The sequence below is a fragment of the Nycticebus coucang genome, chromosome 24, assembly GCF_027406575.1.
Source record: "Nycticebus coucang isolate mNycCou1 chromosome 24, mNycCou1.pri, whole genome shotgun sequence".
NCBI classification, from domain to species: domain Eukaryota; kingdom Metazoa; phylum Chordata; class Mammalia; order Primates; family Lorisidae; genus Nycticebus; species Nycticebus coucang.
The window spans coordinates 19,426,605-19,439,572 of NC_069803.1; the positions used below are offsets into that span (position 1 = coordinate 19,426,605).

Here is a 12,968-nt window from a genome sequence, read left to right on the forward strand (position 1 = left end):
TGGGTCCAGTTTCAATCTTCTACAGGTTGCCAGCCAGTTTACCCAGCACCATTTGTTAAATAGGGAATCTTTTCCCCACTGAATGTTTTTAATTGGCTTGTCAAAGATCAAATAATGGTAAGTAGCTGGATCCATCTCTTGGTTCTCTATTCTGTTCCAGACATCTACTTCTCTGCTTTTGTGCCAGTACCATGCTGTTTTGATCACTATTGATTTATATTACAGTCTCAGGTTTTGTAGTGTGATTCCTCCTGCTTTGTTTTTATTGCTGGGTAATGTTTTGGCTATTCGAGGTTTTTTCTGATTCCATATAAAATGAAGTATTATTTTTTCAAGATCTTTAAAGTATGACAATGGAACTTTAATAGGAACTGCATTAAAATTATATATGGCTTTGGGTAGTATGGACATTTTAACAATGTTGATTCTTCCCAGCCATGAGCATGGTATGTTTTTTCATCTGTTAACATCTTCGGCTATTTCTTTTCTTAGAGTTTCATAGTTCTCTTGGTAGAGATCTTTCACGTCCTTTGTTAGGTATACTCCCAAATATTTCATCTTCTTTGGTACTACTGTGAAAGGAGTAGAGTCCTTGACTGTTTGTTTGGCTTGGTTATTGTTGGTATATATAAAGGCTACAGATTTATGGTGTTGATTTTGTAGCCTGAGACATTGCTATATTCCTTGATCATGTCTAAAAGTTTTGTAGTAGAATCCCTAGTGCTTTCCAAATATAAGATCATATCATCTGCGAAGAGTGAAAGTTTGGTCTCTTCTGACCCTATGTGGATACCCTTGATCACCTTTTCTTCCCTAATTGCAATGGCTAAAACTTCCATTACAATGTTAAAGAGCGATGGAGACAATGGGCAACCTTGCCTGGTTCCTGATCTAAGTGGAAATGATTTCAATTTAACTCCATTCAATATGATATTGGCTGTGGGTTTGCTGTAGATGGCCTCTATCAGTTTAAGAAATGTCCCTTCTATACCAATTTTCTTAAGTGCTCTGATCATGAAGAGATGCTGGATATTATCAAAAGCTTTTTCTGCATCAATTGAAAGAATCATATGGTCTTTATTTTTAAGTTTGTTTATGTGTTGAATTACATTTTTAGATTTACATATATTGAACCAGCCTTGAGACCCTGGGATAAATCCGACTTGGTCATGGTGTATAATTTTTTTGATGTGTTGTTGGATTCTGTTTGTTAGGATCTTATTGAGTATTTTAGCATCTATATTCATTAGGGATATTGGTCTATAATTTTCTTTTCTTGTTGGGTCTTTCCCTGGTTTGGGGATCAAGGTGATGTTTGCTTTGTAGAATGTGCTGGGGTAATATTCCTTCTTTTTCTATATTTTGGAAGAGGTTTAGTAGTATAGGTACTAGTTCTTGTTTGAATGTTTGGTAGAATTCTGACGTAAAGCCATCTGGTCCTGGGCTTTTCTTTTTAGGGAGATTTTGTATAGTTGATGCTATTTCAGAACTTGATATAGGCATGTTCAACATTTCCACTTCTCCTCAGGGTTGTCCAGGGGGAAGTAGCATAGACAAAATGAAGAAATAGCATAAACAAAAGACATAGTTTTGGTCTTACAATACAAAAGGAAAATGTAAATGACTTTCAGAAATGCAAATCATCTTGTTACCGGTTTCTACTCAACTTTGTTAACATATGACAAGAAGCAAGAAGGGAAAGATCAGGATGATCCCAGCATAGTTAACAAAACAAAGGAAAAACTATGTGACTTAGTGGTTACTACTTAACATTGTTAGCAAATGATAAGAAGAAAGAGGAAGAGATTTCAAGTATCTCTGTATAGTTAACCAGACAAAAAAAGGGCTAGGTGACTTCTGGCAAAGGGAGCATGAAGAAAGGAATATGACTGTTTTAGGAACAGAGGAGAAGCAGTTGGGGGTTCATTCTCTGAATGTTCCCCAGGCTGTGAGGGCCATCTACACATAGCCAGACCTTGGTCCTAGAACATGCCTGCTTGATTTGCTCCTTCCTATTTCATGCAAGTGTGCATGGAGAGGGGTCGTGACCCACAAGTTGAGACCCTCACTCACTGTCTATACAGTGGGCAGGAAGATCCCTTTGGTTATGAAAAACATTGTTCACATTATAACCCTTCTCATCCCTCTCTCTTTAGATTTTTCATCTTACTAGTAGTAACAGTCATCTTGCCAGCATGGGCACTAAAAATTATATTTACCTGTCTGATCTCATCTCAGTCCACTCTTTTCTCTCTCACTTCTCACTTCACTATTGTTCCAATCACTGTGGCTTCCTAGATGTTTCTTGAACATCTTAACTTTTAAACTCTGTATTCCCTCTATTTGGAACAATCCACACATATTCACAAAGATGATTCTCCAGCATCCTCACAATCTTTGTGAGTCATTCTTTAACCATCTTATTTGAAATTGAAGCTCTCCCTGTGTTCGCGGGAATCTCTGTTTTAGTTTCCCCCAGGGCACTTATCACCATGTGACAGATTAAACATTTTGTCCATTTACCAGTCAACTGTGTTTCTCTGAGTCCCAGTCAAATGTAAGATTGTTGAGGAAAAACAAGGCTATGATTAGTGGCAAATACATAAGTGATATTCAGACAACTATTTATCAAATGAATCAATCAATTCATGAATGAATATAATTCTTTGAGTTGGGAACTTTGTGTAAGGTTCAACTAAAGGGGAAATCAAGTAGGCTATGTACCATTCTATGTATCACTAGAGTACAATTCTCATGCTTCTATCAGCAACTGTTTATAAGCTCATTTTAATTGATGCCAATTAGAATATCCTTTATATTCATCACGAGGAAAATTACAAATAAGATATTTATCATTTGGCTCATCATTTAATCTGGATTTCTAGCTTGTCATGCTTGAAAGATTGAAGTAATGATAATACTTTCATTACAGGGTTCTAAAGCTATGAAGTAAATTTATGCATGTAAAGCAATTTTGTACAATGAAGGCAGTAAGCAAGGGAATTAGTAAATAAAACTATGTGGTACTTCTATCCACAGAGTGTTTTTACATAGTTAAAATACATTATAACAGTGGTGCTCAACTTTCCTAATACCTCTGAATACTGTGACCTTTTAATACAGTTCCTCATGTTGGGGTGCCCCCCAACCATGAAATTATTTTCATTGCTACTTCATAATTGTAATTTTGCTTCTGTTATGAATCATAATGTAAATATCTGATATGCAGGATGTATTTTCATTGTTACAAAGGGGTCATGACCCACAGGTTGAGAACCACTGCATTATACCTATAGTTAGTCACTCAAAGAAATCTAAGTGCAAATGTAATACGATTTGTCTTGGTTTTGTTTTTTTTCTGCAGGAGATCATGGACATCAAAGCATATTTTGAAAGAATTGGTTATGAGAACTTCAGGAAGAAGTTGGACTTGGAAACATTAACTGACGTTCTTCAGCACCAGATCCGAGCTGTTCCCTTCAAGAACCTTAACATACATTGTGGGGAACCCATGGAGTTGGGCTTACAGGCCGTTTTCGATCACATTGTGAGAAGGAAGCGTGGAGGGTGGTGTCTCCAGGTCAATCAACTTCTGTACTGGGCTCTGAGCACAATGGGCTTTGAGACCACAATGTTGGGCGGGTATGTTTACATCACTCAGACTGAACAATACAGCAGTGGCATGGTTCACCTGGTATTGCAGGTGACCATTGGTAGCAAGAAGTACCTCGTTTGTGCTGGATTTGGTGCCTCCTACCAGATGTGGGAGCCTCTGGAGTTAGTTTCTGGGCAGGATCACCCTCAGGTGCCTTGTGTCTTCCGTCTGACAGAAGAGGATGGAATCTGGTACCTGGACCAGATCAGGAGAGAGCAGTATGTTCCCAATGAAGACTTTCTTAATTCTGATCTCCTGGAAAAGAACACATACCAAAAACTCTATTCCTTTACTCTTGAACCTCGAACAATTGAAGATTTTGAGTCTATGAATATTTACCTGCAGGAATCTCCAGCATCTGTGTTTACAAGCACATCACTTTGTTTCTTGCAGACCCCAGAAGGAGTCCACTGTTTAGTGGGCTTCACCCTCACCTATAGGAGATTCAATTATAAGGACAATGTAGATCTGGTAGAGGTTAAGACTCTGGATGAGGAAGGAATAGAAGAAGTGCTGAATAATATGTAATATTTCCTTGGAGAGAAAGCTTGTGCCCAAACATGGTGATCAATTATTTACTATTTAAGATGGAAAACAAACCTATTTATATTTGGGCACAATGATGACCTATCATATTTCCTCTCAACTCCTACATTTTTTTGAAGAGAATCCTGGATGTGAAATCATTTCACACAAGAAAAATGCCAGCATATCTAAGTAAATATCTTTTTACAGAAAAATAACTGTACGCATTTTCAAATGAATAATAATAAAGATGTTTTGAGGTTAATCTATGGTAATCCTGGGAACCATAGTGGTATATGCTAGAGAAGTTTGAATATTGGGTTAGTTTTTAATTGATAGAAGATTTTTTAGTAGTGATAGGTAAATAGAATATTGTGGGAAAACTTACTGTCTATAAAGTATATTAAACCGTTGTTGGCTAATACAAAGCAAATAAAAGTTTTTTTCATTTTCATTTTATTTTATTTCAATTTTTGTATTAAATCATAACTTTGTACATTGATGCATTTATAGGGTTCAGAGTATTGCTTCGATATACAATGTGAAATGTTTACATTGAACTAAGTGACACAAACATCACAATTTTACTCATTTGTTAATAGTTTTGAAATGTACCATTGCATCATGCACATTAGGTGAGGTCCCCTCAAATTCCCACTCACCTCCATATCCCTCCACCACTCCCCTCTCTCTCCTTTTCCCTTCTACTTTCTGGACTATAGTTATATTTTGCCATTTATAAGAGTTTGTAGGTTGTTATATATTAATTTCATAATAGTATTGAGTACATTGAATTTTTTTTCCATTCTTGAGATACTTTACTAAGAAGAATATGTTCTAGCTCCATCCAGTTGAACATAAAAGATGTGACATCCCATCTTTTTTATGGCTGCATAGTATTCCATGGTGTACATATACCACAGTTTGTTAATCCATTCATGGGTTGACGGGCACTTGGGCTGATTCCATGCCTTGACTATTATAAGTTGGGCTACACTAAACATTCTGGTGCAAATGTCTTTGTTGTAAAATAATTTTTGATCATCTGGGTATACACCTAGTAGAGGAATTGCAGGATTGAATGGTAGGTCTATGTTTAGTTCCTTGAGTGTTATCCAAACTTCTTTCTAAAAAGGTCGTATTAGCTTGCATTCCCACCAGCAGTGTAGAAGCATTCCCTTCTCTCCGCATCCATGCCAAAATCCGTAGTTTTGGGATTTGGTGATGTGGGATAATCTTACTGGAGTTAGATGATATCTCAAAGTGGTTTTGATTTGCATTTCTCTGACAGTTAAGGATGATGAGCAGTTTTTCGTGTGTTGGTAGGCCATGTGCCTATCTTCATCAGAGAACTTTCTGTTCAAGTCTCTTGCCCACATAGAAATGGGGTTATTCTTTGCTTATTGATTAGTTTGAGTTCTCTGTAGATACTAGTTATCAGACCTTTGTTGGAAGCATAGCCTGCAAAAATCTTCTCTCATTCTGAAGGTTGTCTGTTTGCTTTACTTCCTGTGGTCTTGGCTGTGCAAAAGCTTTTCAGTTTGATCAGATCCCAGTAATGTACTTTTGGTGTTGCTTTAATTGTCTGGGGGGTCCTCCTCATAAAATATTTTTCCCAGGCCAATTTCTTCAAGTGTTTTCCCTACACTCTTATCTAGTATTTTTATAGTTTCGTGTCTTAAGTTTAAATCTTTTATCCAGTGAGAACCGATTTTTTTTTAATGGTGAAAGGTGGGGGTCCAGTTTCAATCTTCTACTGGTTGCCAGGCAGTTCACCCAGCACAATTTGTTAAATAGGGAGACTTTCCCCCACTGAATATTTTTTTTAATTTATTTATTTTTATTGTTAAATCATAGCTGTGTACATTAGTGCAATCAAGGGGTACAATGTGCGGGTTTCATATACAATCTGAAATATTCTCATCAAACTGTTCAACGTAGCCTTCATGGCATTTTCTTAGTTACTGTATGTAGGCATTTGTATTCTGCATTTAGTAAGTTTTGCCTGTACCCATTCTAAGATGCACCATAGATGTGGCCACACCCATTACCCTCCCTCCACCAAAACCTCCCCCCTCCCTTCCCCTTCCTTGGCCCTTTCCCCATAGTCTTGTGCTATAGTTGAGTTATAGCCTTCATGTGAGAGCTATAATTTAGCTTCATAGTAGAGCTGAGTACATTGGATACTTTTTCTTCCACTCCTGAGATACTTTGCTAAGAAGAATATTTTCCAGCTCCATCCATGTAAACATGAAAGAGGTAAAGTCTCCATCTTTCTTTAAGGCTGCATAATATTCCATGGTATACATATACCACAATTTGCTAGTCCATTCATGGGTCGATGGACACTTGGGCTTCTTCCATAACTTAACAATTATGAATTGGGCTGCAATAAACATTCTGGTACAGATGTCTTTGTTATATTGTGACTTTTGGTCTTCTGGGTATAAACCTAGTAAAGGAATTATAGGATCGAATGGCAGGTCTATTTTTAGGTCTCTAAGTATTCTCCAAACATCCTTCCAGAAGGAATGTATTAGTGTGCATTCCCACCAGCAGTGTAGAAGTGTGCCCTTTCCTCCACATCCACGCCAACATCTCTGGGTTTGGGATTTTGTTATGTGGGCTACTCTTACTGGGGTTAGGTGATAGCTCAAAGTAGTTTTGATTTGCATTTCTCTGATGATCAAGGATGATGAGCTTTTTTTCATGTGTTTGTAGATTGTGCATCTGTCTTCTTTAGAGAAGTTTCTCTTCAAGTCCCTTTCCTACCCTGAGATGGGATCACGTGTTCTTTTTTTGCTTATACGTTTGAGTTCTCTGTGGATTCTGGTTATTAAACCTTTATTGGAGGTATAACCTGCAAATATTTTCTCCCATTCTGAGGGCTGTCTGTTAGCTTTACTTACTATGTTCTTGGCTGTGCAGAAGCTTTTTAGTTTGATCAGGTCCCAGTAGTGTATTTTTGATACTACTTCAATTGCCTGGGGTGTCCTCCTCATAAAATATTCACCCAGGCCGATTCCTTCAAGAGTTTTCCCTGCACTTTCTTCAAGTATTTTTATAGTTTCATGTCTTAAGTTTAAATCTTTTATCCAGTGAGAGTCTATCTTAGTTAATGGTGAAAGGTGTGGGTCCAGTTTCAATCTTCTACAGGTTGCCAGCCAGTTTACCCAGCACCATTTGTTAAATAGGGAATCTTTTCCCCACTGAATGTTTTTAATTGGCTTGTCAAAGATCAAATAATGGTAAGTAGCTGGATTCATCTCTTGGTTCTCTATTCTGTTCCAGACATCTACTTCTCTGCTTTTGTGCCAGTACCGTACTGTTTTGATCACTATAGATTTATAGTATACCTTGAAGTCTGATAATGTGATACCTCCTGACTTGTTCTTACTTCTGAGTAATATATTTGCTATTTGAGCTTTTTTCTGATTCCATAATTTTTTTTTCAAGATCTTTAATGTATGACAAGGGTGCTTTAATAGGGATTGCATTAAATCTGTAGATTGATTGGGTAATATGGACATTTTAACAACGTTGATTCTCCCCAGCCATGAGCATGGCTCATTTGTTAACTCGTCAGCTGTTTCTTTTGTCAGAGTTTCATAGTTTTTCTTATAGAGATCTTTCATGTCCTTTGTTAGGTAAATTCCCAGGAATTTTGTCTTCTTTGGCAGTATTGTAAAAGGAATAGAGTCCTTGATTGTTTTTTCAGTTTGACTATTATTGGGATATATAAAAGCTACTGACTTGAAGGAGTTGATTTTGTGTCATGAGATGCTGCTATATTGAGTTTTGAAGTTGAGTCCCTGGGATTTTCCAGGTATAGGATCATATCATCAGTGAAGAGTGAGAATTCAATCTCCTCTGACCCTATGTGGATACCCTTGATCACCTTCTCTTGCCTGATTGCAATGGCTAGGTCTTCTATTACTATGTTGAATAGCAATGGCAATAGTGGGCATTCTTGCCTCGTTGCTGATCTGAGTGGAAATATTTTCAATTTTACATCCTTCAATATGATATTGGCTGTGGGTTTGCTATAGATAGCCTCTATTAGTTTAAGAAATGTCCCTTCTATGCCTATTTTCTTTAGAATTCTGATCATGAAAGGATACTGAATATTATCAAAGGCTTTTTCTGCATCTGCATCAAATGTTATTGATGTGTGTATTGTGTGATTTATAGATTTGCATATGTTGTGTGATTTATAGATTTGCATATGTTGTGTGATTTATAGATTTGCATATGTCAAACCAGACCTGTAACCCTGGAATAAAACCAACTTGATCATGGTGCAAAATTTTTTTGATGTGTTGTTGAATTCTGTTTGCTAAGATCTTATTAAATATTTTTGCATTGATATTAATGATAAGGTCTATAATTTTCTTTCTTTGTTGGATCCTTTCCTGGTTTGGGTATCAGGGTGATATTTGCTTCATAGAATGTGTTGGGAAGTACTCCTTCTTTTTCTATGCTTTGGAAAGGGTTGTATAATATAGGTACTATTTTCTCAGGAAAGGTTTGATAGAATTCAGATGTGAAGCCATCTGGTCCTGGACTTTTGTTTTTAGGGAGATTTTGTATTGTTGATGCTATTTCAGTGGTTGATACAGATCTATTCAAGGTTTGTCATTCTTTATGGTTGAGTCTAGGAAGGTGTCATGCTTCCAGGTATTGATCCATTTCCTTCAGATTTTCATATTTCCGGGAATAGAGATTTTTGTAGTAATCATTGTGGATTATTTGAATTTCTGAAGTATCTGTTGTTATTTCTCCTTTATTGTTTCTGATAGGCAATGTTAGAGATTTTACTTTTCTATTTCTGTTTAGGTTGGCCAAAGGTTTATCAATTTTGTTAATCTTTGCAAAAAACCATCTTTTTGTTTTGTTGATCTTCTGAATGATTTTTTTCTTTTCAATTTCATTTAATTCTGCCCTAATTTTGGTTATTTCTTTTCTTCTGCTGGGTTTAGGGTTGCAATGTTCTTCCTTTTCCAGTTGATTGAGATGGTCCATTAAGTTGTTGGCTTCCTCTCTTTCTGTTTTCTTGATGAAGTCTTCTAAGGCTATAAATTTCCCTCTTACTATTTATTGCCTTTGCTGTATCCCACAGATTTTGATAAATTTGTGTCTTTGTTATCATTTTGTTCCAAAAATTTGGTGATTTCCTTCTTAATCTCATCTTTAACCCAGCTATCTTTCAGACTAAGATTATTTAGCTTCCATGACTTTGTTTGAGTATGAAGATTCCCATTGCTGTTGAGTTCAAATTTATTTCATTGCGGTCCGAGAAGATACAAGGAATAATTTCTACACTTTTAAAATTGCAGAGGTTAGACTTGTGTCCTAGGTTATGATCTATTTTGGAGGATGACCAAAGGGCTGATGAGAAGAATGTATACTCAGTTTTATTGGGGTGAAATGTTCTGTAGAGGTCTGTAAAGTCCATTTGTTCTAGGGTCAGGTTTAAGTCTAATATTTCTTTTTTTTAATTAAGTCAAATACACATAGATCATGAATACATTTATGGATATGTGGGGTACAATGTGTTGATATTTTTTATACACTCTGACGTGGTTACAAATATTTCTTTGTTTAGTTTCTTCATGGAGGATCTATCCAAAACTGTCAAAGGGGTGTTAAAATCTCCAACTATTATAGTGCAGGAAGATATCAAGTTGTTTCCTATCCATTAGGGTCTGCTTTATAAATTGAGGAGCATTCTGGTAGGGTGCATAAATGTTAATTATCAAAATCTCTTTATGTTGGGTGTTTCCCGTGACAAATATGTGGTGACTTTCCTTTTCTTTCTTTATGTTTGTTGGTTTAAAGCCAATTGTGTCTGCTAATAAAATTGGAACACCTGTTTTTTTTCTGGTTTCCGTTTCCCTGTAATATACAGGTCCATCCCTTCACCCTGAGTCTATTTTTATCCTTTTAAGGTAAGGTGAGATTCTTGTATACATCACATGTCTGGTCTGAGTTTATGTATCCTGTCAGCCAGGCTGTGCTTCTTTAGAGGACAATTTAAACCATTCACATTAATTGAGAGAATTGATAAGCCTGGTTGTGTTTTGGGTATCAAGATTTTGGGATGTCCAGTGGACATTTTTAATCCTTTCACCACTGTGGAAGTTGGGATTTGTTCAAAAATTTCTGCATGACAGCGGTGCCTGTGGCTCAAAGGAGTAGGGCACCAGTCCCAGATACCAGAGGTGGCAGGTTCAAACCTGGCCTGGCCAAAAAATGCAAAAACAAACAAAAGAAAACAGAAAATAAATAAATAAATTTCCGAGTGAATTTACTTTGGAGGGAAAGCATTGCACTCGTCATTGTGGAGGATGGGTCTGTAAATATCCTGGAGAGCTGGTTTAGTTATGGAAAATTTCTTCAGCATGTCTATGTCATTAAAGTATTTGATTTCTCCATAACAAATGAAACTCAGTTTAGCTAGAGAGTGGATCCTGGGCTGGAAGTTGTTTTGTTTTAGGAGACTGCAGGTCAATGACCGTCTTCTTCTGGCTTGAAACATTTTGGCTGAGAGATCTGCAGTTATTCTGATATTTCTCCCTTTGTAGGTGATGCTTTTCTTACATCTGGCTGCTTGCAGAATTTTCTCCTTCATCTTAACTTTGGCAAAGTTAATCACAATGTGTCTAGATGCTTTATTTGGGTTGAGTCTTGCTGGGGTTCTGAAACTGTCTGCTATCTGAAGTTCTGTATTTCTTGCAATGCTTGGGAAATTCTCCTCCAAAATCTCTTGGAGTAAAGCATCTGTGGCTTTTAGGACCATCCTCTTCTCATTCAGGAATTCCTATAAGACGAATGTTTGATCTTTTGGAGTGATGCTACAACTTTCTCAGGGAATGATCAGTTTTTGCTCTCCATATGTCTGCCTCTTTGAGTGTTTGGGAATGTTCAAAAGCTTTGTCTTCAGTTTCAAGATCCTTTCTTCTGCCTGGTCAACTCTATTACTGAAGGATTCTACTGTAGTTTGGAGCCCCTCAATTAATGTTTTCATTTCCTTGAGCTCTGCTATCTCTTTTCTCATTATGTCCATATCTTTGGTGACTTAGGCTTTGAATTCACTAATTTCTTGAGACAACTTTAGAACTATTCTTTGGAATTCAATTTCTATCTTTTCTTCCATTCCATTTATCTTATTTGCAATCCATATTCTGAATTCTATTTCTGACATTGCCGCCATTTGTCTATGTATGGCATCTTCAGTTGTATCTGCTTTGTCATTTCTTGGGGGAGGTTGATCTACTCTGGTTATTCATGTCACCAGAGTTCTTCTGTTGGTTCTACACAATGTTTATTTTCCACAGTTTGGTTACTAGAACTGTTAGGGTGAGATTGAATTGGGGTTCCCAGGTAGTAGAGATAGCCCCTTACCAAAATGCTAGACTTTGTAATTGTGGTTTATCTCCTACAACCTTACAAAGGCCCCTTTCAGAGTTTTAGCCAGAGACTGTGAGGACCTCCTTAGTGAGATAGCACAGCTAGCTCTGTCTTGATATCAGCCAACCTCTACCCTATCCTAATAAACCACAGTGAAGAGATACAAATAGTTGCAGTGCCCAGCCTGCACCCTTCAGTTCTTTTTCGCTACAGAACTTCTAAGGTCACCCTCAGAATATCCCTGAGTGGACAGCCCCAGACAGGGGTTCCAACCAAATTGTCTCAGGCAGTGCAAAACCTGCCCCAAAAAGAGGGATTCAAGGGTCTCCAACAGCACAGTTGGTGCCAGGGATCCACACTCCTGCCTGCCAGACTCAGCCCACACTGTTTTCTGCTTCTCTGCTCACAGACCCAGCTGGAGTCAGGGGCCACACCTCCACCCACCAGTCTCAGTTCATATCCAGCTACCCTCTGGTTGCCAGACCATTTGGAGTCAGGGGACTATGCCCCCATCTGTCAGTCTTAGTCAGTTTCCTGGCAAGCCTTTGTTCACAGGCTCTGTTGGAGTCAGGACACTGGGTCCTGACCTCCAGTCTCAGTCCACACAAAGCTAGCCTCTGCTTGCCAGACCAGTTGGAGTCAGGGGAACACAGCACTGACTGCCAGTCTCAGACCACTGCCTGGCAAGCCTCTGTTCACAGGCTCTGTTGGCGTCAGGGCACTGGCCCCGCCCTCTGATCTCACTGCACACACATTTAGCCTATGCTTGCTGGACCAGATGGAGTCAGGCGACTACACCCCCGCCTGCCAGTCTCAGTCCACTGCCTGGCAAGCCTCTGTTCACAGGGTCTATTGGAGTCAGGGCACCGGGCTCCACTCTGGTCTCAGACCATGCACAGCTAGCCTCTGCTTGCCAGACCAGTTGGAGTCAGGGGACCATGCCCCCACCTGCCAGTCTCAGTCCACTGCCTGGCAAGCCTCTGTTCACAGGCTCTGTTAGAGTCAGGGCACTGCACTCCACCCATAGGTCTCAGTCCTCACCTGGTAAGCCTCTACCCACTGGCCCCTCTGGAGACAGTGGAGCACGTCCCAGTTCTCAGGTCTTGGTTCACACCCAGTAAGCCACTGTTTGAGGTTTCTGTTGGAATCAGGGAACCACACCCTTGCTCTCAGATCTCAGTCTATGCCTATCAAGCCTCTGCTTGCAGGCCCAGCAAGGACTAGGGACCAGCCCTGTCTGCCGAACTCAGTCCACATGGGGCAACCACTCTCCTGCTGTGGGTGTGGTCAGAGCTGGGGTTCTGCACCCCATTCTGCCACACACAGCTCAAAATGAGGGTCAACACTACCATTGACTGACTGGGCGTAGTTATAAACA

General features: G+C 38.7%; 1 protein-coding gene across 1 annotated transcript; it reads left to right on the top strand.

Moving 5' to 3' along the window:
- Window positions 1–3,370: 3,370 nt before the first annotated feature.
- Window positions 3,371–4,183, top strand: LOC128576404 (arylamine N-acetyltransferase 1-like). Its single transcript, XM_053578537.1, has one exon. It carries the CDS (start codon window positions 3,371–3,373, stop codon window positions 4,181–4,183), a length of 813 nt encoding a protein of 270 aa, XP_053434512.1.
- The last annotated feature ends 8,785 nt before the right edge of the window (window positions 4,184–12,968 follow it).

What these genes read in the sequence shown, in the direction of transcription:
- LOC128576404 (XM_053578537.1), top strand. Translation starts at nt 3,371, where the DNA reads ATGGACATCAAAGCATATTTTGAAAGAATTGGTTATGAGAACTTCAGG.